The sequence below is a fragment of the Lissotriton helveticus genome, chromosome 1_2, assembly GCF_964261635.1.
Source record: "Lissotriton helveticus chromosome 1_2, aLisHel1.1, whole genome shotgun sequence".
Lineage (NCBI taxonomy): Eukaryota > Metazoa > Chordata > Amphibia > Caudata > Salamandridae > Lissotriton > Lissotriton helveticus.
The window spans coordinates 111583888-111611640 of NC_136058.1; the positions used below are offsets into that span (position 1 = coordinate 111583888).

Consider the following 27753-nt stretch of genomic DNA (forward strand, 5'->3'; position numbering starts at 1 on the left):
TTGGCTCAGGTGCCACTGCACCTGCAGCACCATTGAAATCATGGCCCTAGTGCCTGCTAGGTAACTGCACTTGTGACTGCCTATTTAGAAGTAAGGTTTAGCAATATTCTGTGTTTAGTGGGGTCCCCAGAGCTTTAGGCCATGGTACCACTGCACCTGCAGCACCATTCAAATCAAGACCCTTTTAACTGCAAGATAGTTGCAACTGTGTCTGCCTGCATAGTAGTAAAACATAGCAATATTAAGTGTTTAGTGGGGTGCCTAGAACTTTTGGTCCTGGTGCTATTGAACTTGCTGCACCATTCAAATCTTGACCCTATTGCCTGCTAGATAATTGCACTTGGGACTGTCTTGTTTAGTAGTCAAATTTAGCAATATTCTGGGTTTAGTGGGGTCCATGAAGCTTTTGGCCCCAGTGCCACTACATCTGCTGCACCATTCAGATCAAGTCCCTTTTAACTGCAAGGTAACTGCAATTGTTACTGCCTGTTTATAATCATATAAACACTATTATGTGTTTAGAGGAGTTCTTACAACTTTTGGGTCTAGTGCTACTGCACCTACTGCATCATTTAAATCAGGACCCTGTTGTCTGCAAGGTATCTGCACTTGTGGCTGCCTGTTTAGTAGTAAACTAGCTTAGCTCTTGTATATTATCTTTATTTTTAACATGCAATTTTTATTACTAAATTTTGGATTTCATCATAATGACCAAATAGATTAATTTGAAAAAAATCAATCCGATAATGCCTACAAAGTACAAAGAAGGGTACTGAGGCATGAATAGTAAATGCCACAAACATTCTAAGGCTAAAACATCTTCTTTAATCAACAAAGTAATAAAAAGCAAGCATTCCAATATATTGTTAGAAGCTGTCTGCCTTTTCTGTGGGAAGAGTTCTTATCTTGACTGTGAATGGGGCTTAAACAGTGTGAACAGATATAGTAGACTTATTGTAAATGTTTGCAGCCAGAGGAAGTTAACAAAACAAAAATGTTCCACACAAAAGTGAATGAACACCGTAATTCAGCCATGGGAACTAATATGAGCCCCCTTTTAAGATACATTAAATAAAAGAGATTTCACTAGCACAGCGCAAGCACTATGCAAGTGAAACATAAAAAGAGAAGTATTTTGTTTTGAACTCTGCTCATTCAGAAGAAAAGTACAACATTCACAGACAATAACACATTTCCCTTTGGGGTCAGAGCTCTAGTGTTTCAGTGGCAAGTCCCTGTCTCACTCTCCTCACAATGTTAATGGGGTTATTCCCCATTCACTGGTGGCTACATCCAGGTAGTGCTCAACCAGCAGGTGTATCTCAAGAGTCTACTCTGACTCTTAAAGTCAATACAAAAGTGTCTTAATGCCACAGTGCTTGCAGCAGCAGTCCCCCAGGGCCAGTAGCCTGAAACAAGTCTTAACCACTCCAGCAGGCTGAAGCATGCAGCGTCTTGGAATGTGCCCCATCTGTGGGCACTCACAGTAGGTCCAGTCCTAATCAGGTGAGTAAGCTGCATGCGGACTCAGTGACTGCACTCAGCTGACACAGGCTCGCCCTCGCTCCTTCGCAGTCGTGCTCCGGCAGCAATCGGAGGTATTCCTGCACTCTTCTTGCATGGTAAGTTCCCACACTCCCAAAAGGCAGGGGGAGTAATTCCAATGCCCCTGTCCTTGATCCTGAGCTGTGATGGTGATGCTCCCTAAAGCATCCTCATTCGTTCTCCGGACGGGTTCAGTCACAGTTCTCATAGCTCCTGGTGATCTGCTGGTCACCACTGCTCACAGTATATGGGCTCAAGCCCAATCCACGTGGCACAAGTACTCTAGGCAGCCCCTCCTGGCATACGGGGTTACCACACAGCTGCCAAGCAAGGCTTCAGCCCTTACCGCATTGAAGTCTTTACCACAACGACCCCTCCTGGCACACGGAGTCACTGCAACGGTGCTGCACAGGCTGCCACGTTTACCACATCGCGATCTTTCTGAAGACTTTCTTCTTGTCACCCCTCTCCCAGCATACAGGGTTGCCGACTCAGTTCTGCACATGGGCAACAACCCAATTGGTGTAGCAGCCGTTCCCTCACACCGGAAGTCCACTCTACAAGGCTCCCCATTACACCTTGCTCCCTCCAATCATCTCCTCTTCTGCAAAGGGCACACTGGTCTTGGCAAGAAAGCAGGTTTTGGGGCTCCAGGCTCCAGGGCAGGTGGTCTTGGTTTCCCTGGGAGAAGTGTCCTCACCCAGCAGAGAGACTAGCAGGCCTTGGCCACCAGTCCTGGTCAAAAGTCAAAGTCTTAGAGAGCTTTCCCTATTTTAGAGCCTGTCTGGCTGCTTGACAGATGGCAATTTAAGGGGTCTCAAACTCCCCTTCTTATATTTCATTTCCAGACACCAAAGGTGATTTAAGGTCTGGGTTTTTGAAGTTTTATGTTGGGGTTCTGCTCATTTTGAAGTACATACTTCACCTCTCCCTCTTTAAAAGATGTCTGCCACAGCAGGAGAGACTCTGAAGCTGATAGTCCCACAACACAGGCCATGGGAGTGGCTAGAGTTCACTCCTGGATGTCATGGTGCCAAGTCTACAACAACGCAGGGGCTGCAGAAAGAAACTGACTCATGACCTCCCTGCAAAGTAAGAAACCGACGCTTCACCTCCTCTTCAGTAAGAAACCGATGCATCACCTCCCCTGCGTGGCAGTAAGGAACCGACGCATCACCTCCCCTCGAGCAAGGAACCGACACCTCACCTTCCATGCTGACAAGGAGCGCACAGCTGACAGGAGCGTCATCGCGCTTGCTGAGAAGCTTTTTAAAATAATTTTCTTTCTTTTAGGTCTTCAGACCCTCGCTCACCATCTCCCCTCACTCGCACTTAAATTGTAATATCACCGCCGTTTGGCGGGTCCGGTGCCTGGGGTGGCGGCCATCTTGGTTTGGGGTAGTGGCAGTAGATCGGACAGCGCTTCATTGCGCATGCGCCAGCGGGGGAACGCCTATTTAAGGCGAGTCCCCGGTCTTCCTCCCCCTGACAAGGAGCGCACAGCTGACAGGAGCGTCATCGAGCTTGCTGAGAAGCTTTTTAAAATAATTTTCTTTCTTTTAGGTCTTCAGACCCTCGCTCACCATCTCCCCTCACTCGCACTTAAATTATAATATCACCGCCGTTTGGCGGGTCCGGTGCCTGGGGTGGTGGCCATCTTGGTTTGGGGTAGAGGCAGTAGATCGGACAGCGCTTCATTGCGCATGCGCCAGCGGGGGAACGCCTATTTATAGCTCCTCCCCTAGCGTAGCGGAATCGCGTAGCGGGCGCGCCTTCGCGTGGCCGGAGTCGTGCCAGAGTCCTGCCCGTCTGCGCCCGTCCGCGCTAAGGACGTGCGGGACGGTGCGGCTGCTGGGCTGCGACCAGTACTCTATTGTACTACGTCGCAATGCTGACATACACCAGAGAGAGCCTATATTCCATCGGTCTGGTGAGTCACAGATGTAATCTTCCGCCTGTGCTTCCACTCTGCGGCCCATACCGCTGCCCATGCAATGGTTGGTTACTTGTTCCTCCGGGGTCTATACTTCGGAAACATTGTCTAGATGTTCACCGCAGTAGGGGCTCTCTTTCCTCTCTGCGGATCCTAAACCTAAATGTTAGATCGGCACTGAAACATCATCAGAACATCTACGATCTTATTGAAGATGAAGCTCCAGACATCTTTGCCATCACCAAAACCTGGCTCCAGGAAGCGGACGCTGCTATTTTCAATCTTGCTTGCCCCCCTGGTTATTCTATGTTCACCTTGAATAGATCCTCTAGAGGTGGGGGCATAGCTCTCATAGTCAGGTCCAGTTTTTCCTGTGTGTGGAGTGCCCTCAATATTGCTGGGTGTGAAAGTGCTTCCTTTAAGGTTTCTGTGAGTCCCGAGTTTACACTCTCCGGGATGGTTGTGTACCGCCCGCCGGGTAGCGAAGTGGCGTTCAGAAATGCTTTCCCCGACATTGTTGGCACCTTGGTCACCGATTGTGCCAACTTCTCCATCATGGGTGACCTGAACCTTCACTTCGACACCCTCTCTAGTCTGACGGTACGCACCATCTCCTCAGACCTAGAGGCCTTTCAACTTTCCCAGCTGGTTTCTCAGTCCACCCATATTGGGGGACATATTCTTGACCCCTTCTTCACCAACCTGCCGGAGACTAAAATTACATCCATTTCTCCGATAGAGTGGACTGATCATTTTCTGGTATCTATTCTTTGTCCTATAGCGGTTACACCCTCTACCTCTTCGGCGAGACGAGTACCTAGGAGGTTATGGAACAAACTCAGGCTAGAAGACTTCCATCGTCTTCTGTTAGAGGAGCCGCTGGGCCCATTGAATGGCGTAGAGGAGGGTTATGACCTCTTCTGCTCTTGGCTTACTAGGGCTCTGGACACTCTGATACCTGTCGTATCGACTAAAATCAACAATAGAGTGTCGAGTCCCTGGTACGACGTGCCTTACGTGCCTAGAAGGGAGCCTGTAGGCGGGCGGAGAGGGCATGGCGGAAGACGTATGGGGCTGATTTAAAAGCTGCATACACTATGTCCGTCAAGCTCTATCATCGGGCTATCTGTCGAGCTCGAGCGGCATTCTATGCCGCAGAATTTCGAAACAGCACTAACCCGTCGAAGGCCATCTTCAAGGCCGTGAAAGACCTCACTGCGAAGCGGACTACCTCTATGACCATGAGCTCCATCTCCCACTGCGAATCCCTTGCTTCTTACTTCTTGGGAAAAGTCCAAGCAATTTATCGGACATTCCCTAGCATAGGGATTGGCCTGGGAAGTTCCGACGGGACATCTCATCAAATCACCCTGCTCTCATTCCCTCCCCTCACTTCGGAAGGATTTGACAAACTTGCGCAGCAAGTTAAATCTGGATCTCCATCTGATCCAGTAAGACCTGCTCTCTTCCGAGATCAGACCTTTATGGGGCGCCCTGCTGTGCGTGCCCTTGTCAACCTCTCCCTAGAGTCGGGTGTAGTTCCAACTAAGTGGAAGCAGGCGGTGGTGTCCCCAATTATCAAAAAACCTTCCTTGGACCCGTCTAAACCCGAAAGTTACCGACCCATCTCGTTGCTACCCTGGCCGGCAAAGATCACAGAGGCCTATGTCAATCTGGCCCTGTCAGAACATCTTGCCCGGACCAATGCCCTCGACCCCACACAAAATGGCTTCCGTGCTGGAGACAGCACGGAGACCGCTCTTCTTGTGATGGCGGAACATCTTCGTGCGAGGTTGGATGCTGGTCAAACGGCGGCGCTGATATTGTTAGATCTCAGCGCCGCCTTTGACACGGTATCCCACAGCATCCTCCTGCATCGGCTCGAGGAGACTGGGATTGGTGGCCAGGTGTTGCAATGGTTCCGCTCCTTCCTAGACAATCGTTCCTTCTGTGTTTCCATCCCTCCCTTCAAGTCCAGCTTCCAGCCTTTGGCCATGGGGGTGCCGCAGGGGTCCTCACTGAGTCCCACGCTATTTAACCTTTATGTGAGACCGCTGGCTGATGTCGCTAGGCAGTGGGGCCTTACTTTGGTCTCATATGCCGACGACACACAGCTGGCGGTCACTCTCAGCGGGGACGCGGAACAAGATGCCCCCAGGTTTCAGGCTGGATTGAAGGCGGTGGCAAGCTGGTTGACAGGAAATTGTCTCCAGCTCAATGCCACCAAAACAGAGGTAATGATTGTCGGAAGGGGAGTGGAGCTGTGGGGTGACCAATGGTGGCCTCCAGAGCTGGGACCTACTCCGACCCCGGTCTCGGAGGTGAAAAATCTGGGGGTTTGGCTCGATGTGGGCCTTACCTTTGTAGGACATACTAAAAAAACAGCAGCCTGTTGTTTTGGTCTGCTGAGAGGCTTAAGACCAGTACTCAAATTTTTTGATGCCCCAACCAGACAGCTGGTGATCCAGGCAACTATCATCTCTCGCCTGGACTACGCTAGCTCCCTGCTGGTTGGGGCCAACCAGGCCGAGTTAACTCGCCTGCAGCGGGTTCAAAATGCTGCGGCCAGAGCAATCGTTGGCCTGCCCAAATTTTGCCCGGTGGCGAGTGTCCTTCGCTCCCTACATTGGCTTCCAGTGAGGAAGCGTATCCTCTTCAAGGTCCTTTGTTTGACCTTTAAGATCCTGAGAGGTATAGGCCCTGAAATCTTGTCTAGCTGTCTTTCCTTCTATGTCCCCACTCGCACCCTCCGCTCTCAGGGCCAGGCCCTTGCTGTAGTCCCTAGATTTAGACTCTGCCGCATGGGGGGTCGCTCCTTTTGTGTAAAAGCTGCATTAACCTGGAATTCTCTCCCGGTTGAAATCCGTCTGCTAGAGGACCTTATGACCTTCCGGAGAGCAATAAAAACTTTTTTGTTTTAGCCGTCTTCATTATGTCTTATCTTTTCCTGTTGTGTTATGTTTCTCCTTGTCTATGCGCCGGGACGCTCCTTGGCTGGAGTAGCTGTGCGCACAAAAAATTTATATAACATAACATAACATAACATGCGACTGTTTTTGCTTCTGATTTTGACGCATCCAAGGTGCTTTGTAATGAAAGGGTCGCATTGATAGTTTGCTTTGGACAGAACTGAATTTACCTTTTAGAAGTCATATCTTGATAACTGTATGTTGGGTTTTTGTCATTTTGGTCTTGCCTGGTTTAGCTAAAGATTATTTATTTTTCTAAACTCGTGTAGTGTCCATTTGTGGTGTGTTCACTGTATCACTGTATGTATGCACAAATGCTTTACACACTACCTCTGAGATAAGCCTGTCTGCTTCAAGCTACCAAGGGGATGAGCAAGGGTGGTCTAAGGGCATAACTCCCTTACCCTAACTAGAAGCAATTGTCCCTACTTGGACAAAGATGCAAACCATTGCCAACAAGAGAATCCCATTTCTAACACTAATATTATGCAACAATTTTTTACAAACAAGTTGCGTTAGAGCCACTTATAAAGCACTCTTTCTGACATTCGTATGGCCTTAAAGCATCAACATTGTGTCCGTTGTAACAATGTGCAGCCTTGAGCTCCCAGGATGCTTGTTTCTGGTGCAGGGAGGGCCTGGCTTGGCAGTTCAGACTAGACGTGTCCCATGGAGAGTAGGGTCACGACTGATTTGCATATGGCTGGTTCTGAACTGGTGTGGCATGGGGAGCAAAAGAATGATGGATATAACCTAGATCTTTTGACTGGGGGTGAATGTTTGATTCATTCAGCATTCCTTCCATCATTTGTTTGCGTAGCCTTGTGGCTCCTAGGCATTTCTGTTTATTGTGCAATATTTGATGCTGATTCTTACAGCTTTGCTGGAATGGCACTGATTAATTTATATTTAGGTTTTGTAAAGAGCTACGTATCACCAAACAAGTGCACTGGTTTTCTGCCAGTGTATCCAGTAGTTAATAGCATTGATAATTTGGCCCTTTGTGAGGAGAGTTTATTTAAACCAATCGGAATAATTTTTGGGTTGTCAACCTCATGCCCCTTTAACTCTGAATCTCATCAAACAATTATAGATGATATTGACCAATTGAACTTAGAAATGACAAATGTATTGCAAAAAACATGCACTACTTGCTGTAAGGTTTATTAAAGCTTCCTTGGAGAGAACCTCTAAACTCCCCTGTTAAGGTGTTGTTTAGTCAAATTAAGCTTTAACAAATGCTACTGGCCCAATGTACTTTACAATTCACCATTATCTATCAACATTGCTATGGGAGCCCCCCTCCAAGTCCCTCTATCAAAATGGCTTTTCATCCAACTTTATGTGGACAATGTTACTGTTCCTGTGTACTTAAAAATGCACCACTATTTCAAACTTTCAAAACAGAAATTGGGTAGGGAAACCCCTACTCCACCCTCCATGTACAATCCTACGAATCCTATCCAATTAATATATAATTGTCTAAACAATGTTTTTCAATCTAAACAAATAATGACCAATGCAACTAGCAAGTGGGTTTACAAATGTATAATTTGCCACAGATATTCCTAAAAATTATATTGGCAAGAACCCTCAAAACTGTATTTCATGTTGTAGTCACAGCCCACCCAGTTTTAACCAATGTTATTGACAAAATGTGGTTTATAATGCAGTAATTGTCACAAATATTAAAACGGCAGTGATGGAGCGAGATAGAAAACAAAATTTTGTTTAAACTCGTGAAGTCACATTTCCATAACATGAATAATAATATTAATGATTTGTGATATGTCGTGCTAATACAACTTAGATTAAACTTTACACATGGGGGGACTAACATGTGTGCTCATAAACGTGCATAATTGTTGCATCTTTTTGTTCGTGCAAAATAATAAAATAAGTTATTGTTTTCGTTTTTGTCATTACTAACTGCTGCAAACTTAAAAGAAGCATGTGCTTGTTTTGCTTTTCCTTGTCTGTGTGATGTCATTTCCACTATTCTAGGTGCATATAAGTCTCATGGATTATCGAAGACTGGTAGATATAAACGCTGCTTTATTTGTTTGCATTGGCTAGGTAACATTTGATTAATCGGGTGGGTTAATTAATTAGTAAATCTTGGGGTGGATACAGAATCTACATTATTTCTTACATTAATACTTTTCTTGTGTTTGTTTTATACTAGAAAGCATAAGTTGCCTGCTTTTGGGCCTAGTCTGTTCGAGCTACAAAAAGTTGAATTTTACTGCTGCAAAAGTCACGAGACGCCCATTCTGAAATAAAATGTTCGTCAAAAGCTGTGTTCACAAAGCAAAAACTGACGTGCTATCATCATTCTGTCGGACATGGCCAAGGTCGAAAAAGAACATTTTGTCAGTCCTTAACTTGGCATCCGCGGAAGTCAATTGGAAGTAATGAGACATTTGTAGCAAACCTAGGAAGCTCCTGGTTGCATACAGAAAAGACAATGGTCCTTAAGAAAAGTGACCTAATGGAACTTTTGAAATGTGGGTGACATGTCACTTGTCACTCTCAGCCAATGGGACGTCGAAGATTTCTGAAAACTTTCCTTTGCGTAGTTTAGTTAGCGTAGAAAGGTATAAAAAGTCATGCCCCTAGGGATGGGCTGGCTGCTGCTTTCTGACTTTCCGATGAGGGTGAAGTGCTGTCGGACATTGCGTGGAGCACGTAAGAATCCTCAAAGAACTTTACTTTAATTTCTATCTATTTAGTTCAGTTAGGGACTTAGGTTTTAGAAATGCTAAACTTTAAATATTCACTTTAAATTTGATTCACTTGTTTAAATTGTATTTTTCTCACGTTTCTTTACAATCATGCTTGCTTTATTGCTAATAAAATTCATTTATAAAACTATCAACTTATATACCATAATTTAGTAAATAAAATCTTACTTTTGACAAACAAGCTGGTCTTGGTTATTCAGGAGTGTAGGTTACTATTAGCTAGATCACGTCGCCAATGGTGGTCGTTTAAACGGTTAGGTTTTATTCTAATGTCAATATTCTTTCCGCAGATGTATAAAATTGTATATATTTTGTAGATAATGTATATATAGATTTAATCTGACCACCTGATTCAGTAGGCCCAAAATATGTCAGGTTTATAAATGGGTCCATATTTAGTATAGAATTTTGTTTATAGGTTATGAAATTGGGTAGCGTTGTTTATGATATATTTTCTATAGGCCGCTGGATCAATTCTCTGGTAGCAGAAATTGATGGTTGCTAAGAGTAACCAAGGTAATATGTTGGTTGCTAAGGGTTACTAAAGCGTTATGGTATGGAAATAGGATCGATGTTTTAACACATGTTGAGTTCGTTTTTCGTGCTATCTGTAAGCTATACCGGTATAGATTGTGTGGCGAGAAATTAGTCACGCAAGCCATCTGTTCTGTTTGTAGTGATATCGCCGAGTATCACAAGAGGTATCGCCGTGTACCATAGTGTTGTCGCCGAGCAGCACAGTTTTAGGGCTAGGTGTGAATCTTGTATAGTGAGGGTTTTCTAAGAAATTAAAGCAGCATGAGAATAGGGACAAAGCGCCTTCCATAAAACTCACTGTGATAAGAGTATTAGTTATATCCGAGCTTGAGTGAAGGGTAAATTAGCGTCGGTACATGATTATCTATAAACAGGTTAGAGTCCTGTACGGGTACATGTTTCATATCTATAAACAGGTGAAAGCCCTGTACGGATAACGTCGTTATTTTACTAACGGTGCATGATCTCTATAAACAGGTGAGAGTCCTGTACGGATTTCATGTGTGTTTGAAATTAGGGAATTTTCAGTGTGAAAGTGCGAGTTTGAATTGTATTTTATGTTCAAGTGGAACTCTTAGAACTGTCACTTCGCGGTGGGTTCAGAGCAAAGCGAGTTCATAATTATACGTGTTAGAAGGGTGGGGTAAGGTTACTCTACTGACAATTGAATATTATCCTTAGTGTGAATAGCGCCGTCTATTCCGAAGTGTGGATACTTGAATGTATGTAAACTGTCCTAAATAGTGAAACGAACAGATGTTGTCCTTATAGTCATTGTTAAGAATTAATTTACACTGGAAAGTGTTCTTAAAATGGCGCTGTGAAAAGATTTTGTGAAGGAGGGGTAAGCGCCAGGAGTGAGAAAAGAGAAACCGCAGCTACTGTGTACGTCACAGAGCCGCGCTGGGATTGGGTGACATACGTCACAAGCTATATTCTGATTGGCTCTTGAGTCTCTGACGACCTCTGAGCTGATTGGTCCTTCAGAAAAAACTCCAAATTTATTGGTTGAGCAGAAAAGTGACGTAGCTCAACTGTCATTGGCTTGTTGGTGTGTTTCGCGCACGGATTGGTTGTTTTGCGGAACATCCCGGAAATATTTTACGAACGATTTTGTGAATTAGATTTAACTCTTAAAAATGAGTTATCATTTTAAACATGTTGAGAAAAAGCCAACATTATTTCAGAAATTTAAGAATTTATTTTCACCTGATAAGAAAATCGAAACGCGAGGTGGTAAATTACTTCATAAGTATAAAACACCTGCAGCGTATATGGAAGGTGAATATGGATATCATACTGTCTTATGGTTCGACAGTTGGAAACGCTATACAAAGAACGACGGTGTTTTAACTTGGCCTGATGATGGTTCATTTAATGTAAAAGTCTTGAGAAATTTACGAGAGAAAATGAACGCTCTTGTTCCGAAACCGAGACCAACTCAATTTGAAGCTTTAGTTGAGTGGGAAGACGAGATGTATCAATTACAAAGAGAAGCTAGTGGAATTAAAAGACCTTCTAAAAATCCACCTTGGAGAAGAGAAACTCATGAAGATAGATTGCGAATGTGGAGACAGGGAAATATGAGTGAAGGATTATATTTAATTCAGGAAATGGTAATGGGTACTCCTACAGGGAAATCTATGGAAAGTGAATCTGAGGATGCAGTTATGGAAGAAATATATACAACTGCTAGAAAGAATCAGCCTTTGAGACCTCCTAGATCATGGTCTACTCCGGTGGTTTCTACTGAAACTTCACCGAGTGCACCTCCAATTAATGAAGCTCCTAAACTTTATCCAAATAATTGTGAAATCATTGAAACTCCTAGAAGACCAGAATTTGATAATGCTCGAAATGAAGGTAGACATTTTACAATGGCTCCAAGGGCAAGAGAAGCTCCAAAAAATTATACAAGAGAGGCAAGAAATGTTGAAGATGTTGATTATAATGAATATATAAGATCTAAAGAAGAATTAATAAAAAGAATGACAAAAGGCATGGAAGCTGTGACAGTTCCAGTAACGATTGGTCCTGTTCAGCCTGTATTTGACCAAAGGGAAACAAACAAAACAGGATTAACTATTCCTTTAAATACAGAAATTCAAAAAGCTGCTGAAAAATTTTATTCAGACTTATCTGAAATAAACTCTTCTAAATCGAGAATGCCTGATTTAACCTTTAATGAGGATTTATCTCCAAAAACACCAATGGGTGCTATATCAGATATAGGGAGTCCTGAAGTCAGGGTAACCACACCAAAACTTGATGTGGCCAAATTAAAAGCAAATATCGAAGAATTAATAATTGGAACAATCGGTCCTGATAGTTTAAATTACTATCGAGATGATGAACTACTGTTCATTTGTAAAAGCATTCAGTGGAAAACAAAAAATAAATATGATCAACTAGAGGATCTAGCAGCAGAACTTGAAATCGATGTGAGTAAACAAAAGAATTTTGCGAAACATTACAGATTAGACTTTTCAGAAAGTGACATTGAGAGTTTGAACTCAATGGGAAGAATAGTACATATAAAAGATTTGATTGTCTATATCAAAAAGCTAGGAGAACTGAATAAATGGAGAGTAAAATGGACGAAAAGGAAGGAAGATGAAAGATTGGAAAAATTGTCAAAACAATTTCCAATGAGAGAAATTGCAGGTGGAGGATATGTTCATGTCCCTTGGTCGAGACAGGACATTCTGTTATTTACAAATGACTTTCCGAAATTGAGGGAAAAACCAGTTGAGTGGTACAGGCAAGTCGATAGATTTATCAAAGTGTCAAAAGTTCTGTGGATTGATTTAGATGGATTTTTTGATATTGTAGTTCCATCAGATCTTTGGACAGAATGCAAGATATCGATTAGTTGGCCAAAAACAGAACCTGAGCGAATCAAAGAAACAGGTGCTCCAAATCCACTTGTAATGGATTTTTATGAAAAAGTAATTGTTTGGATGAAAAACAAAATTCCACCGAAAGAAGTCGATTGGGTTAAAATAGAAAGGACAGAACAGGAAACTAAAGAATCAGTTCATTCTTTTTATGAAAGACTACTGTTAATCTTTAAACAATACAGTGGTTATGAAAAATTAGACGAAAAAGACATGAGCCATTTTGTCTATAGATTTGTTTATGGACTAAAACCTGAAATTGGAGAAATGATCAGAAATAGCATTGTCGGATGGCAATCACTATCTGTAGATGATATTCTAAGAAAGGCTAAGTATTGCAGTGATGAAATAGAAGTAAAACAGAAAAAGCTCAAGGAGAAAGCCATGTGGGCTCAGGTAAAAGTGGCTGAGCAACAAATTGCCAACATGGGAAATAAGAACACTAATTTTGTTCAAACTGGAAATACAAACCAGATACAAGGAAAGTTTAAAAGTAATAATTTCCCAAAGAAATTTAGCCCAAAGATTGAGGAGTTAAAGCAAAGATTACCTTGTTTTAATTGTGGCGAAATTGGACATTGGAGAGACGAGTGTCCTCATCCTCCTAAAAACTTAAAGAATCCCTTATTGAATCCACAGATGCAGAATGGTGTTGACCTGCAGCGACAGCTACAGATGCAACAGGGGTTAAACGAATTAAATATTCAGCGACAGTTGCAGCAACAGCAACAGCAACAGGTGAATAATCGTCAAGACCAATTGCCACAACCACCTTTTCCGAATTGTGGGGGAGTTCAAAAATATAATCCAAACGTGGGATTTCAGGGAAGTGAACAGGTAATAAAACCACAAAAACAGCAAAAGCAGCAAAGAGTTCAAATGCAAAATGCTTCACAACAGTTTTTATTAACAGAAAGTCAAGACAGCGATTCTGATGATTATTGCTGACGGTGCCCGAGAGAGGAGGAAGAGTGTGTTGTTGGAGCCACTCTTGAGGTTGACCAGTCTGGTCCTTTTGTAAACGGGAAAGTTAATGATGTAGACATCACTTTTCTAGTGGACACTGGTGCTACCCGTTCTACTGTTAGATCAGTGGAGATTGAAAACCTACCTCTCTCTGGGGATACCATCCAAGTTGTCGGAGTAAGTAATCAGCAAATTAAAACTGACTTAACTGATCCAGTACCAGTTGAAATTGGAAATTACAGAGACAAACACAGATTTGTGGTTTGTAATAGTAGTCCAGTGAATCTATTGGGCAGAGACATCCTATGTAAAATGAATTGTAGAATATATTGTTCTCCTGATGGAGTTGAGTTACAAACAATGGAGGAAGATGGTTTATACAGAATGACAATGATGATGATGGAAGCAGAAGAAACAAAATTGTTTCCTGCATTTGAAGAAAAGGATTTACCTGAAGAACTCAAGGAAACAGTGAAATCTGAAATATGGGATTTTACTGGAAATGAGATGGGTCTGATGAAAAACGTAGATCCTGTAAAAATTACATTGAAACAGGGAATAGAATTTCCAAACATTCCACAATATAAAATGAAAACAGAAACAATTGAAGGTATTACACCAATAATTGAAAAATTAATCAAGCAAGGTGTATTAAAAGAAATGGAGAGTAGTCCTTGTAATTCACCAATTATGGGAGTTAAAAAGTCTAACGGAACATTTAGAATAGTACAAGATTTGAGAAAGGTTAATCAAATTGTCGTTCCATGTTGTCCTGTGGTTCCAAATCCAGCAGTAATTCTATTCCAGATTCCACATGATGCTGAATGGTATACAGTCATTGACCTTTGCAATGCATTCTTTACTGTTCCCTTACATCCAGACAGTTATGAAATCTTTGCTTTCAGATTCCAAGGTAAGACCCTCGGATGGTCAAGAATCCCTCAGGGCTATACAGAAAGTCCTTCAATCTTTAACGAACTGTTAAAAAGATCATTAGAAGACCTAGACTTACCTGGTAGGTCTACGCTAGTGCAATATATTGATGATTTGTTAATAGCTGCAAAGACAAGAGAAAACTGTGTGACAGACACAATAATTCTGTTAAATCGCCTTGCTGAAGAAGGACATAAAGTGTCCCCAGCAAAACTACAGTTTTGCAAACAAGAAGTAAAATATCTTGGTCACAGAATTGCAAAGGGAAAAAGACAAGTAACAATAGAGAGAATAAAAATGATTCAAGCAATGTTACCACCTAGAACACAAAGACAGGTCAGAATGTTCTTGGGAATGGTTGGTTACTGTCGACAATGGATAAGTGGATTTTCAGTAATTGCAAAACCACTACAAAGACTGACAAAGTCAGATGTAAAAGATCCAATTATTCTCAATGATGCTGAGATGGATTCTTTTGAAAACCTGAAAAAGAGCTTATGCCAAGCTCCTGCTTTAGGTATGCCAAATTATGAGAAAGATTTCGAACTGTATTGCAGTGAGAGAGAAGGATGTGCATTATCTGTGTTAATTCAGAGACACGGAAATTTAAAGAAACCTATTGCATACTTCTCTGCAGTTCTTGATCCAGTTGCAAAAGCATTACCAGGTTGCTTGAAAGCAGTTGCAGCTACAAGTATCAGCCTCGAACAAAGTGAAGGGATCATTATGGGATTTCCTGTGAAAGTTTTTGTGCCTCATTCAGTAGAAATATTATTGACAAGAGGTAAGACTCAGCATTTAACAAGTAGCAGATTGACAAAGTATGAGAAAATCATACTAGGAGCAGACAATGTTTCGATTTCAAGATGTTTAAATCTGAATCCTTCTACATTACTGCCTGATTCTGAAATTGTTGATGACATTGAAACAGAACATGAATGTTTAGATGTCATGGAATTCTGCACTAAACCAAGAAAAGACATCAAAGACAGACCTTTGTCTGAATGGGATTTCGTCTACTTTGTAGATGGCTCATGCTTAAGATCCGAAGGAGGTGTCTTAAAAGCTTCATATTGAGTTTGTACAGTCACAGATGTCGAAGAAGCATCATGTCTTGAAGGAGTTCGTTCAGCACAAGTTGCTGAATTAATTGCTTTAATTCGTGCATGTGAAATATCAAAGGATATAAGAGTTACCATCATTACTGATAGTCAGTATGGGTACGGAGTTGTGCATGATTATGGACAACTCTGGTCACAGAGAGGATACATGACATCAGCAGGATCACCAATTAAAAATGCAGTTTTCATTAGGAGATTAATTGAAGCAATACAATTGCCAAAAGAAATCGCCATTGTTAAGTGTGCAGCGCACACTAAAGGAATTGATTATATTTCCAAAGGAAATGCCTTCGCAGATGAAACAGCTAAATACTGCGCAAGAAAAAATTATTCTTACAATCGGGAGAGGAGTAAAGAAACTGATTCAAATTCATTAATGCTAACAACAGTTGTAGAAACATGGCATGAAATTAGAGATTTACAAAATGAAGCAGAAGATGAAGAAAAAGACTTGTGGTTAAGATCAGATTGCAGACCACGTGAAGAAGATGGAGTGTGGGTTTACAAAGATGGCAGAGTAGTCTTACCAAATTGCTTGATTGCTGACATGGCCAGATTGTATCATGGTCCAGCACATCTGGGAAGAGATTCTATGGTTAGACTTTTCAGAGAAACATGGTTCAATACTAAGTTTAGAACTATTGCAGAATCTTTTTGTCAAAGGTGTTTGTCATGCCAACAAATGAATCCAAACAGAAAATCAGTGGTGGGGACAGGAATAATTGGTCGAGAGGGTGGTCCCTTTACCAGGTTACAAATGGATTTCATTGAAATGCCCTTACACAATTGTTTGAAATATGTGCTTGTAATTGTTTGCTTATTTTCAAGATGGGTAGAGGCTTTCCCTACACGACATTGTGATTCAATTACAGTAGCAAAATTAATGCTCAGAGAAATCATCCCAAGGTACGGTTTTCCAGTCACTATTGAGAGTGATGGAGGAAGCCATTTTGATAACAAACTGATGAAGTTAATTTGCGAAGCTTTGAGCATTGAGCAGAAAATACACTGTGCATACAGACCAGAGGCATCAGGAGTGGTTGAACAAATTAATGGAACAATTAAAAACAGAATTGGAAAAATGTGTCTTGAAACAGGTGTAAAGTGGACCGATGCTCTTCCACTTGTTTTGATGTCATTAAGAAGTACACCAGATAAAAAGACAGGTTTGAGTCCTCATGAAATTTTAATGGGAAGAGTTATGAGGCAAGCTTTTGTACCTGTAGGTAAACTGTTGAGCATAAATGACAGTGCTATTTTGGATTACTGTAAAAGGTTATCTGATATGGTAACTTCTGTGTCTAATCAGGTGGGAACTGAAGCACAATCAGATGAAAAGGTTTTGACACATGATCTGAGACCTGGCGATTGGGTCAGAACGAAAGTACATCGGAGAAGAAATTGTCTAGCTCCTAGATGGCAGAAACCTAGGCAGATAATTTTGATCACTACTAATGCTGTAAAGTGCAGAGGATTGAAACGCTGGATTCATCCTAGTCATACTATTCCAGTACCAACTCCTGAGAGTTCTGATGTTGAAAGTGATACCACAGATGATTCTGATTCTGAAGTAGAAGGCGAAACAGAAGGTGAAATAATTCCAGATTGTGAAGATCGACAAGAAAGTCGACATCTGGAAACTGTGCCAGTGAATGGAAATTTGACAAGAAAAGACTTAGAAATCATTGAAATAGATTTTGAAGGTGAAGAGAATCTGTTAAAGGGAAAGATAACTGAGGATTGGGTTGTCTCTATTAAAGACAAAGAAGCAGAACAAAAAGAAGTTTCAGACCAGGAGAGTATCGAAAGGCAGAAAATAAACTGTGGAGTAAGGAACGAAAATCCGAAATGTGGGAAGTTGGGGGTAATTGAAGAAGAGGAGGAAGAAGAATTACCGAGTACCAGTGATGGAAGACAAAGTGAAGTTCCTGAAGGAGTGAAATTGCCAAATAGAGAAGTTCCTGAGTCAATTGAAATTTCAGACTACGAAACTGAAGGAAGTGACGTGGATGGTGAAAGTGAAAACAGAAAGAAAAGGACTTGGAAGTTAGAATCAAATAATTGTGAACCAAAGAAGAAGTACGTGAGAAAAGCAGACTACTGGCCTGGTGGAAGATTGAGAGTCAGATTGATCAAGAAACGAAAAGAACAAGTTGAGGAAAGAGTCCTGGAAAAGAAGTTGGAGTTGGAAGAAAAATTGAAGTGATATCGAGAAAAGGAAAGAGAATAGTAAGACCAAACCAAAAATACAAGTCTCCTGAGTGGACTTACTTAGTAATTCCACCTGTTATTGACATATATGATAGTAGTGAAGAAGAAAACGAAATACAAGAAATTAGTGACAATGATTGAAGTACAGATATATTAAAGTGGCAAAAGGCTGAAGAAAAATTGTTAGTTGACACAAGGTCGAAGAAAAACTGTTTAGTTGAAGAAAACTTATGTATGACATAAGGTCGAAGAAATCTTGTTTAGGGTTTTAAAAAAAAAAAAAAAAAAAAAAAAAATATTTTAAAAGGGGGGTGTAAATATAAATTTAGAATTTTCAAATTTTTTTTTATTTTTTTTGAGGCTAAACTAACCAAAAATGCCTTATGTTAAGGAGAGCACTTCAAAGTGTTCTGTTTTTAAAAGATGCTGTAAGATGACTCTGGTGTGTCTGCTCATTTTAATTCTGCTCTGGTTGATTTTAGCTGTGATTATCCCTTTAGAGATGAATAGAGAATTACACAAAGTTAACATAACAAGCAAAGCTCTGGTTAGCCAAACTAAACATAGTGCGTCTGCAAAAGTTATTGATCATCAGCCTAACATTCATCAAGATAAATCAATTGGTGATTTTTTAAGTAATACATTCACAAAGCTATTGAGTGAATATGTTAAGGTAATGGATGCAAAAGACTGCTACGTCTGCGTTAAGTTACCTGCTTCTGTTTCTGAGGGAGTAACATATAATATGCTTCCTCTCACTTATGCTGTAACATGTAGTGTGTTAACTAGTTTATTTTATCAAACTGGACGTTTAGAATATTACTATTCAAATTATGATGACATTTTTGCAAATATTAAGATTGAAAATGCTTTAAATAAGCATAAGAAAGCAAAGCAAATGAGAGAATTTTTCCTTGTTACTAACGAACTTACTTATGAGTATGCTTATAAAAATAATCTAACTTGTAAATTAAGTGCTGAAGGAAAGAAATTTTTGAATATGGTTGAGGAGAGAAGAGCAATTTATAAGAGGAATGAATTAGTCAAGCAGACTAAGTCAAGTTTCTGGCAGAAAGAGGATGAGAAGTTAAATGGCAAAATGCTTGAAAATATTGCAATTCACATAGACAAACCAGTTAGTGGAAAGCTTTGCATTAGAAGAGATAATACACTTTTTGATAATTACTTTGTAGGTGCAAGTAACTGTGAAGATACTTATCAGATTTTGGGAGGTTGGGGATTCAAAGGTGGAAAGGATTCAATTTTTCCTGGGATTTATTTTGTTTGTGGTGACAAAGCCTACTACAACCTTCCAGACCACTGGTATGGAACTTGTTATGTGGGAATTGTTTTTCCTAAAGTGTTTCATGTTGACAGAGATTCAGAAGGATTGTTTAAAATTCATAATTATGTAAATAGAGTTAAAAGAGAAACTTTTACTGAAGTTCTGGGAGATATTTTTCAAGCAGTAATACCTTTTGTTGGTATAACCTTAAACGCAGGGAGAATTAGAAAATTATCCACTATAGTTGATAGATTATCAACTGACACAGCTGATGGGTTTCAATTAGTGAATGTTGAAGTTATTGCAATTAGATCCATGGTAATTCAAGACCGCCTTGCTTTAGACATACTCCTAGCAAAAGAGGGAGGAGTCTGTGGCATTTTACATGTACAACATTGTTGCACATATATACCTGACGAAAGTAAGAATATTGAAATGTACATTAAGAACATTACACAAATGCATTCAGAGATAATTCCTTTAGAAGAAGATGATTTTACAGGGAAACTTTCAAAAAGGTTTCAAGCAATTAAAAACTGGTTTCATGATATCGGAAGTTCAATTCTTGGCAAGATTTTGGCACCTTTGATTGTAATAATATTCATTTTTATTTTGACCAAAATAGGTTGTTTGTTACATAAAAGAAAGAAACAATTGAAAGAAAAGAAAAGAATCTATAAACTTAGAAAAGAAGAAGAAAGGGAGATCGAATTACAGGAGTTACATAGAGAGCGTTATGCTAATTCCAAAGATTATGCAGAAACAGACTTTTAGGTTTACTGATACAAATGAATTTGAATCGATTTCTTAGAAATTTAATTTACCAAAATTTTGAGTGCTGGTGTGGTGATTTGTTAATCACCAGATGAGGGAGTTGATGGAGCGAGATAGAAAACAAAATTTTGTTTAAACTCGTGAAGTCACATTTCCATAACATGAATTATAATATTAATGATTTGTGATATGTCGTGCTAATACAACTTAGATTAAACTTTACACATGGGGGGACTAACATGTGTGCTCATAAACGTGCATAATTGTTGCATCTTTTTGTTCGTGCAAAATAATAAAATAATTTATTGTTTTCGTTTTTGTCATTACTAACTGCTGCAAACTTAAAAGAAGCATGTGCTTGTTTTGCTTTTCCTTGTCTGTGTGATGTCATTTCCACTATTCTAGGTGCATATAAGTCTCATGGATTATCGAAGACTGGTAGATATAAACGCTGCTTTATTTGTTTGCATTGGCTAGGTAACATTTGATTAATCGGGTGGGTTAATTAATTAGTAAATCTTGGGGTGGATACAGAATCTACATTATTTCTTACATTAATACTTTTCTTGTGTTTGTTTTATACTAGAAAGCATAAGTTGCCTGCTTTTGGGCCTAGTCTGTTCGAGCTACAAAAAGTTGAATTTTACTTCTGCAAAAGTCACGAGACGCCCATTCTGAAATAAAATGTTCGTCAAAAGCTGCGTTCACAAAGCAAAAACTGACGTGCTATCATCATTCTGTCGGACATGGCCAAGGTCGAAAAAGAACATTTTGTCAGTCCTTAACTTGGCATCCGCGGAAGTCAATTGGAAGTAATGAGACATTTGTAGCAAACCTAGGAAGCTCCTGGTTGCATACAGAAAAGACAATGGTCCTTAAGAAAAGTGACCTAATGGAACTTTTGAAATGTGGGTGACATGTCACTTGTCACTCTCAGCCAATGGGACGTCGAAGATTTCTGAAAACTTTCCTTTGCGTAGTTTAGTTAGCGTAGAAAGGTATAAAAAGTCATGCCCCTAGGGATGGGCTGGCTGCTGCTTTCTGACTTTCCGATGAGGGTGAAGTGCTGTCGGACATTGCGTGGAGCACGTAAGAATCCTCAAAGAACTTTACTTTAATTTCTATCTATTTAGTTCAGTTAGGGACTTAGGTTTTAGAAATGCTAAACTTTAAATATTCACTTTAAATTTGATTCACTTGTTTAAATTGTATTTTTCTCACGTTTCTTTACAATCATGCTTGCTTTATTGCTAATAAAATTCATTTATAAAACTATCAACTTATATACCATAATTTAGTAAATAAAATCTTACTTTTGACAAACAAGCTGGTCTTGGTTATTCAGGAGTGTAGGTTACTATTAGCTAGATCACGTCGCCAATGGTGGTCGTTTAAACGGTTAGGTTTTATTCTAATGTCAATATTCTTTCCGCAGATGTATAAAATTGTATATATTTTGTAGATAATGTATATATAGATTTAATCTGACCACCTGATTCAGTAGGCCCAAAATATGTCAGGTTTATAAATGGGTCCATATTTAGTATAGAATTTTGTTTATAGGTTATGAAATTGGGTAGCGTTGTTTATGATATATTTTCTATAGGCCGCTGGATCAGCAGTCCCATGGTATTAGTGAAAATCACAATTTGTAAAAGTGTGCCACTTTTGTTTGGTGCCTGGACTTATTTTTTCCACTGTCCTGCATTACCTCTGATTTTTGGGATACTCCTGCTCAGGGCTCTGGATTGTCACATGGCGATGCAACATATCTATGCTAGTGTTTGCACTACACCGTCTTTGAATATCTTGTAGAGTGCACATACATCGAAAAGGCAACCTGGAATGCTCGATTGGCTCAGTGATGACATAGTTCAAACATTATGGGCCCAAAATGTTTATCTGTGGCATCCTAAACTTGTACTAATGATTGCCATGCCACGTGGTACTTTTGCAATAGTTATCAATCAATCAACAGCATTTACAAAGCACAACACCGTCACCCCTAGAGGTATCTGGACGCTGTGTCTCTATTGAGGAGTCAGGTCTTGAGTCTCTTTCTGAAGTCTGCCAGGGAGGGGGCTGTACAGAGCTGGAGGGGAAGGTCTTAGCAGCGATGTGGGAGGAGCGGCCACAGCTATGCTTAAGAACATTAAAAAAACAGTGCTGGACTGCATCTCCCAAGAACTAATAAGTTAGGATTATATTGTCATAGTTTTGTAAAATGAAGTGTTATCCGACAACAATTGTTGCCAAACCACTGAAACCAGAATAAAGTAAAAGCTGACAGAAAACAGCTGAGTAAACGTGAGCCATTGACTTACCCTGGGGGATATGCGGAGAGTATGTACACATTCCGCATGACCAAAAAGACCATTTACTCTTGCAATGTAGTCATTTGGAACTATTTCTTTGTAGAGTTTACACAACTCTACAATATCCCAACAGTTTAGGTATTAAAATAAATCACAATCCATGGTTTATACCGTAGATTGGACACTCAATTATATACTTGAATAATAAGCATAGTGTATTGATTAAACGATGTACAACAATTAAGAATCACTTCATCTGCTGCTCCTGATAATAAAAAAGGAAAGTTGTTTTCTCTGGATCATCTTATTATTGCCGTATACAACAAATATAGATGTAAATTGTTAGCTATGAAACCAATAAATACTGGACAGTAAAAGTTCAAATTCATCTATAAATGCATGTGTATTCATAGTGTGACCAGGCTGACCTTGGAACTGGACCGCGGACATGTTTATTCATCTGTAATTATTTGCAAATGTGTGATTAGCGTGTGTCGTGGGCAGCCTTTGTCCGGATTATCTCAGACATCACATTACAACGTTATGTTCATTTTATGTTAAAACTGTTTTTATAGCTCATTGGCGACGAAGCTTCTTAGGATGCCAAGATGAAAATCTATAAAGTGCAAGCTCGCCAAATAAAGAATGCGGGGCGATTAGTAAGGGATTGATTGGCCTGCATGAGCTTTCCAGACTTATTTACCATCCAGTTGGTGTTTCTTTTGGTCACATGCTCTTTTGTCTTCCTTAGCAAGGCCTCTGCAGACATCTCTTTCATTTTCTTCCTATTTCCTCCTAGGTGACATTGTTCTGCTCACCAAACCCGTGACTTTAACAGCGGGTGACAAGGTGACCTTGACGACAGATGTTCTCATGGCAACAGATGGCACTGGCAAGCCCGAGAAGCTGCTTTATGCCATCTCCGTGCCACCTGTGCACGGTCAGATTGAGTACATCAATTACCCGGGCGTGCCCGCTGCCAGTTTCAGCCAGTTGGATTTGGTGGCACAGAAGATCTGCTACGTCCATGACAACAGCCACGAGGCAGCCAGAGACTCGTTCAGGTGAGAGGCCCCCCCTGTTCTGGCCCCAGTGAGCTGGAATGCAAGGGTTAATGTTTCTGCTATGAGGGATGCCCGCAGATTAACACGCATTGCATGACATCTGGCTCGCGGTGCAGCGATGCGGCGCAAAGACCGTTTTAGCAGCGCGGATGGTCTTTTATACTTTCATTAGCATCACAATTACATATGGTTTTAGATGCGTTTTCTGATCACATGTCCAGAGGCAAGAAGGCGCAACTTTGTGCACTCACATTATCCATACTAAATCTGCTGAGTAAGCCTGCCGAAAAAACATACTTTTCAATTAGCTTCGTAGAAGGTACTACAAATCAGCAGGAAGAGCGAAAAGCAGAAGGGGCAGTAAGTCGGCGGTGCAAATTAGTGTCTCTAAGTAAAATGGTGATTGTTTGATAAAGAGTTAGGAGACGGAGGAATCATCATAGCGGCGCGGTCCAGATGGCCGCGTGATATCGCCGAAAAAAGCATATGTCCGCTTTTGCAATCCTTAAATGTAATGTCTTCGCATCCCTCCAGTGCGCAAAGGGAGAAGCCGGGCTTTTTCCAGACGAGATGGCATCATCAATTAACGCGATGAGCGTTGTCTGCGGAGCCCTGACCCAGAAAATCACGGCTTCTTGCTACATAACTGTGCTCCTGCAAGGGCTGGATTGCAATTAACTGCTAGGGTTTGAGGAAGTCGTTGTGTGTGTCTCGTGCTACCCTTGGAGTCCATTGTGCCTGCTTCTGACAGAAGAGGCTTTACCGGGACTTCAAAGCAGCCCAAAGATGCAAGCAAGGAAATGTGTTCACTCAAAAGGCTGTATTATACAGAGCTTAAATTGTAAACAAAGAAATGTGCCGGGCCCTGATTTTTCTTTAATTAAGCATTGACTGTGAATCAAAACAATAGGGCAAACAGGAGCTTCTAGAACCGAACATGTAACCGAGACCCACACCAGGGCATTGAAAAAGTAATAAATGCAGTTTCTTTTATCTGCCACACGGAGCTGGGACTTGCATATCTGGAAGACACTAGAAAGATTCAACCGGTTCAGTCGTGACACAGGATATGGACAACCGATGAAACAAGTTTTCCCCGTGGTATTCTTGATGACTGTAGGGCCTTGGATGGGGTGAATCGTATTAAATGGTTACTGTATGTCAAAATATTCTTATATAATATAGGTCTCCACGAATTCTATGATGAAGTTGACCATGACCAGATCTTAAAAGAAACTGCCTGAGATTTCTGAATGAACGGAGACTGTGCATTGAAATGAGTAAAACCATGGTACAAGCACATAACCTATTATTAACTACTCTTAGCTTACAGCCACACTTACGTCTTATAACGAGTGATTATGACAGATTCTTATTGATTCGCTTCAGATTGAGTACCCTGCATAGATTACTCAGTGTTCCTACTACAAATGATTGGGCAAAACAGCTGTGTAAATGTCCTTGTAATGATACCTCTGACCATATTTTGTTTTTCTGCACATTTTATTCTGTCCCGATTCTAAATTCATTAAGTATTAGGCAGTGCCTGCCAGCTTATTATTATTTTTTTTTGCAGAGTTTTATATAGGGCGAATTAGAACCGCCAGTTACGTTACATGAGGACACACACTTTCATTTTTTTTTTTAGGCACGGGGAGATTAAGTGATTTGCCCAGAATCACAGGGGGTTTTCGGCGTCGTTACCGAGACTCGAACCCAGATCCCCAGGTCCGAGGTCGAGCGCCTTAGCCGTTATGCCAACCCATCTCCCCTAACTTATGTCCGTTTACAACAACTACAGTCTGTGTTCGTTGTAGCCGCTGTAACAGCTTTTTTTTAAAAAATGCTTGTAGAGGCAGGAAAACTATTATGATGTGACTAAGTGATAAATGAATTTTCATCTTTGTTTATGGTATCACCGCCTTGCTCTGTGTATTTTTATTGTTTTCATATTTTTAATCAACCTTTTTTGTCATGTGCTTTTATGGTTATATACATTTTGTAACCGAATAAAGTATTGCATTTGAATTTGAATAAATGCAGTCAGAGGAGTTGTATATTTACGGGAATCAAAACATTTCTATTATCGCCAAACAACACAGAGCTCTAAGGTAAACTCAATAACGTTTGCAGAGCTGCCTACTGTAGAGTTTAGTTTATTTTAGTTTATTTTTATTATTTGCTATTACCTCTTCAATGAAGAGCTTAATAATTTACAAAAGCATATTAGTACCCCTTGAATTTCTTAAAAATATATGCAGATGATAAAACACATTTGAACCTTTGTGGTATCTTAGGTAAACAAGACTTCTGCCACATTAACAATTCATTTTTGTGATCTTGCTGATTAAATTGACTATAGAGCATAGCTACCAAAACAGTGGGAATCTGCAATAGAAATCTTGTCACGAGCGATGTGACAATAGTAATCTGTATAAGATAGAACAAATCAGTTATATGGCAGAACTCCTAGACAAACTTAAAAATCTTTCTGGATAACTGTGACTCCAGTACACAGAACCATTAAATAAGATATAATGGGGTAGTCTCAGTACGAGAAAGATTTTCTTCTAGGTAGGAAAAACATGGAATTCCTTCCAATGGCAGAAGCATTATGTAGCACAAAACAGTAATAGAATTTAAAGACCCTCTGCAGAAAAACAGAAAGAACCCAAGTGTAAGTTTGGGGTGCAAGCATTACTCCACGCTAAACAAAGTAAAGGTTAAGTGCCTCTGATATTGGTTGCAGATGAATGTTTCAATTTGGGTTGTAGTTTAAAGCCAAAGTGTTGTACGGTTATTGTCTCTCTTCTTTCATTGCCTCAATATTCTCCCATCTGTTCAGCCTTATTGACTGGAAGAATGTTCGGTGATGTCATGGAATGTTGGTGTGAGGGCTTGTGGAGAGTGTCAGTTGGGGATGAGAGGCTGAGCAGAGGTAGACTGCTCCTGGTGGGTCTACTCTACTATCCTACTTCCATTTTATTTACCATCCTACTATCATCTTACAAAATCTACAATTGAAACTTAATACAGGAACTATTTGGAACCTACAACTTGTCTGCATATGGATTTTCATAAAACAACACAAAACCTGTTCCAAGAAATCTCTGGGAAAGGCCCAAGCCTCTGTGGACAATAGATTTTTCTCTAGTGGATATCTGGGTACGTGCTGAAGTTAGATAGTTGTAATACTGTGTTATAAACACATTCTATATAGTAAGGATGTTTATAAGGTGTTGGTGTTTATTTCCAGAAGTTCGCTGGACATTTTGAGGCTTTGAAAATTGTTGAATAATGTAAAATGTAGGAATGTCTCTCTTAGAGGAGGTTTATCTCACACTAGCATTGTAAGTGTGGCTCTACGGTTGTGTATGAGTGTGCCCATTTCATGAATGTGTGTACTGTATTTTACCAAACTGCAGAGGACTGTCCATATGGCCTGGTTGAAGGCATCTCTTCAGTGGCAAATTCACACCTGTCAACCTCTTGATTTAAAATTGAGGATGATGTGAAGTATTTAAGAGGGTAATTCCAATAAGGGGAAAAGAAAAATGGCCACAGATGTAGCATGTTGAGCTACTTCAAGTCCAAAAACACTATAGGACACTGGTACAATGACTGGATGATGTCATAAATGATGTAATTCAGAAATGTCATCAGTGATGGACTCAATGGTGGCATTTAACATGTCAGGAGTAATAAAATATATAAGATCATAAGTAGCTCATTGCAGAGTTTCCAGTTAGATCAGTAAATTATACCTTGTGAATTTCAGTGTTTTTTAATCCTTAGTTTTTATTTTATTTCATCACCTAACTATAACGTCACTATGGCAGCGGTTCCTTTCAACGCGTAGAGATGACCACAGGGCTACTGGTCATCTTTAAATCTGCCAGGTGAAGTATCCTCTGGAAGGTGATGTCCTCTGCTGTCCCAACAGACACTATTCTGTCCAGCACACTCTAAATCAGGACCTAAGTGTTTAAGAAAAAAAAATATATTTTTTTGTCGAGTTAAAAGTATGCCCACTCAAGCTCAGTAGGTAACACACTTATATAACTTGTCAAAAATTCTGAATATTTGTCCCCACAAAACTTTAAGTGACTGCATCAATTAAAGCCATTACAGGGTCCCATGCAGCCTTTTCATTTGGTGATTACCCAAGTGCACATATTTGCATTTCTTACAGGTAGCAGGCACCATGATGAGCAGGCCTGTTTCTTCTTTAGTTTTCTGTCCCTCTCTCATCCTTGCAGCACAGTAGACATCCTAATTTCACTTTCATTCAAAAGCACCTCAAGGGCAGCATTATTTGTTCAATGGCATTTAGTTTAACACAAAGTAGGGGAACTGTTTTTCTAAAATGAAAAAAGCATGGGAAGGTCTTTCCTCTTGGATCCTACCCACCACTTTTACCTCTGTTTACATGCAGATGCCCTTTCAGGTGAGTCAAGTG

The 27753-nt window shown here is 40.4% G+C and overlaps 1 protein-coding gene across 1 annotated transcript in view; it reads left to right on the forward strand.

Annotated features, from left to right (window-relative positions):
- The window catches only part of LOC144798715 (FRAS1-related extracellular matrix protein 1-like), a 1110445-nt gene that overhangs the window by 740762 nt on the left and 341930 nt on the right, over nt 1-27753 (forward strand). Inside the window, exon 24 of the mRNA XM_078669731.1 lies at nt 23030-23294. Coding sequence (XP_078525857.1) covers nt 23030-23294 — 265 coding nt within the window. The remainder of the gene's footprint in view (nt 1-23029; nt 23295-27753) is intronic.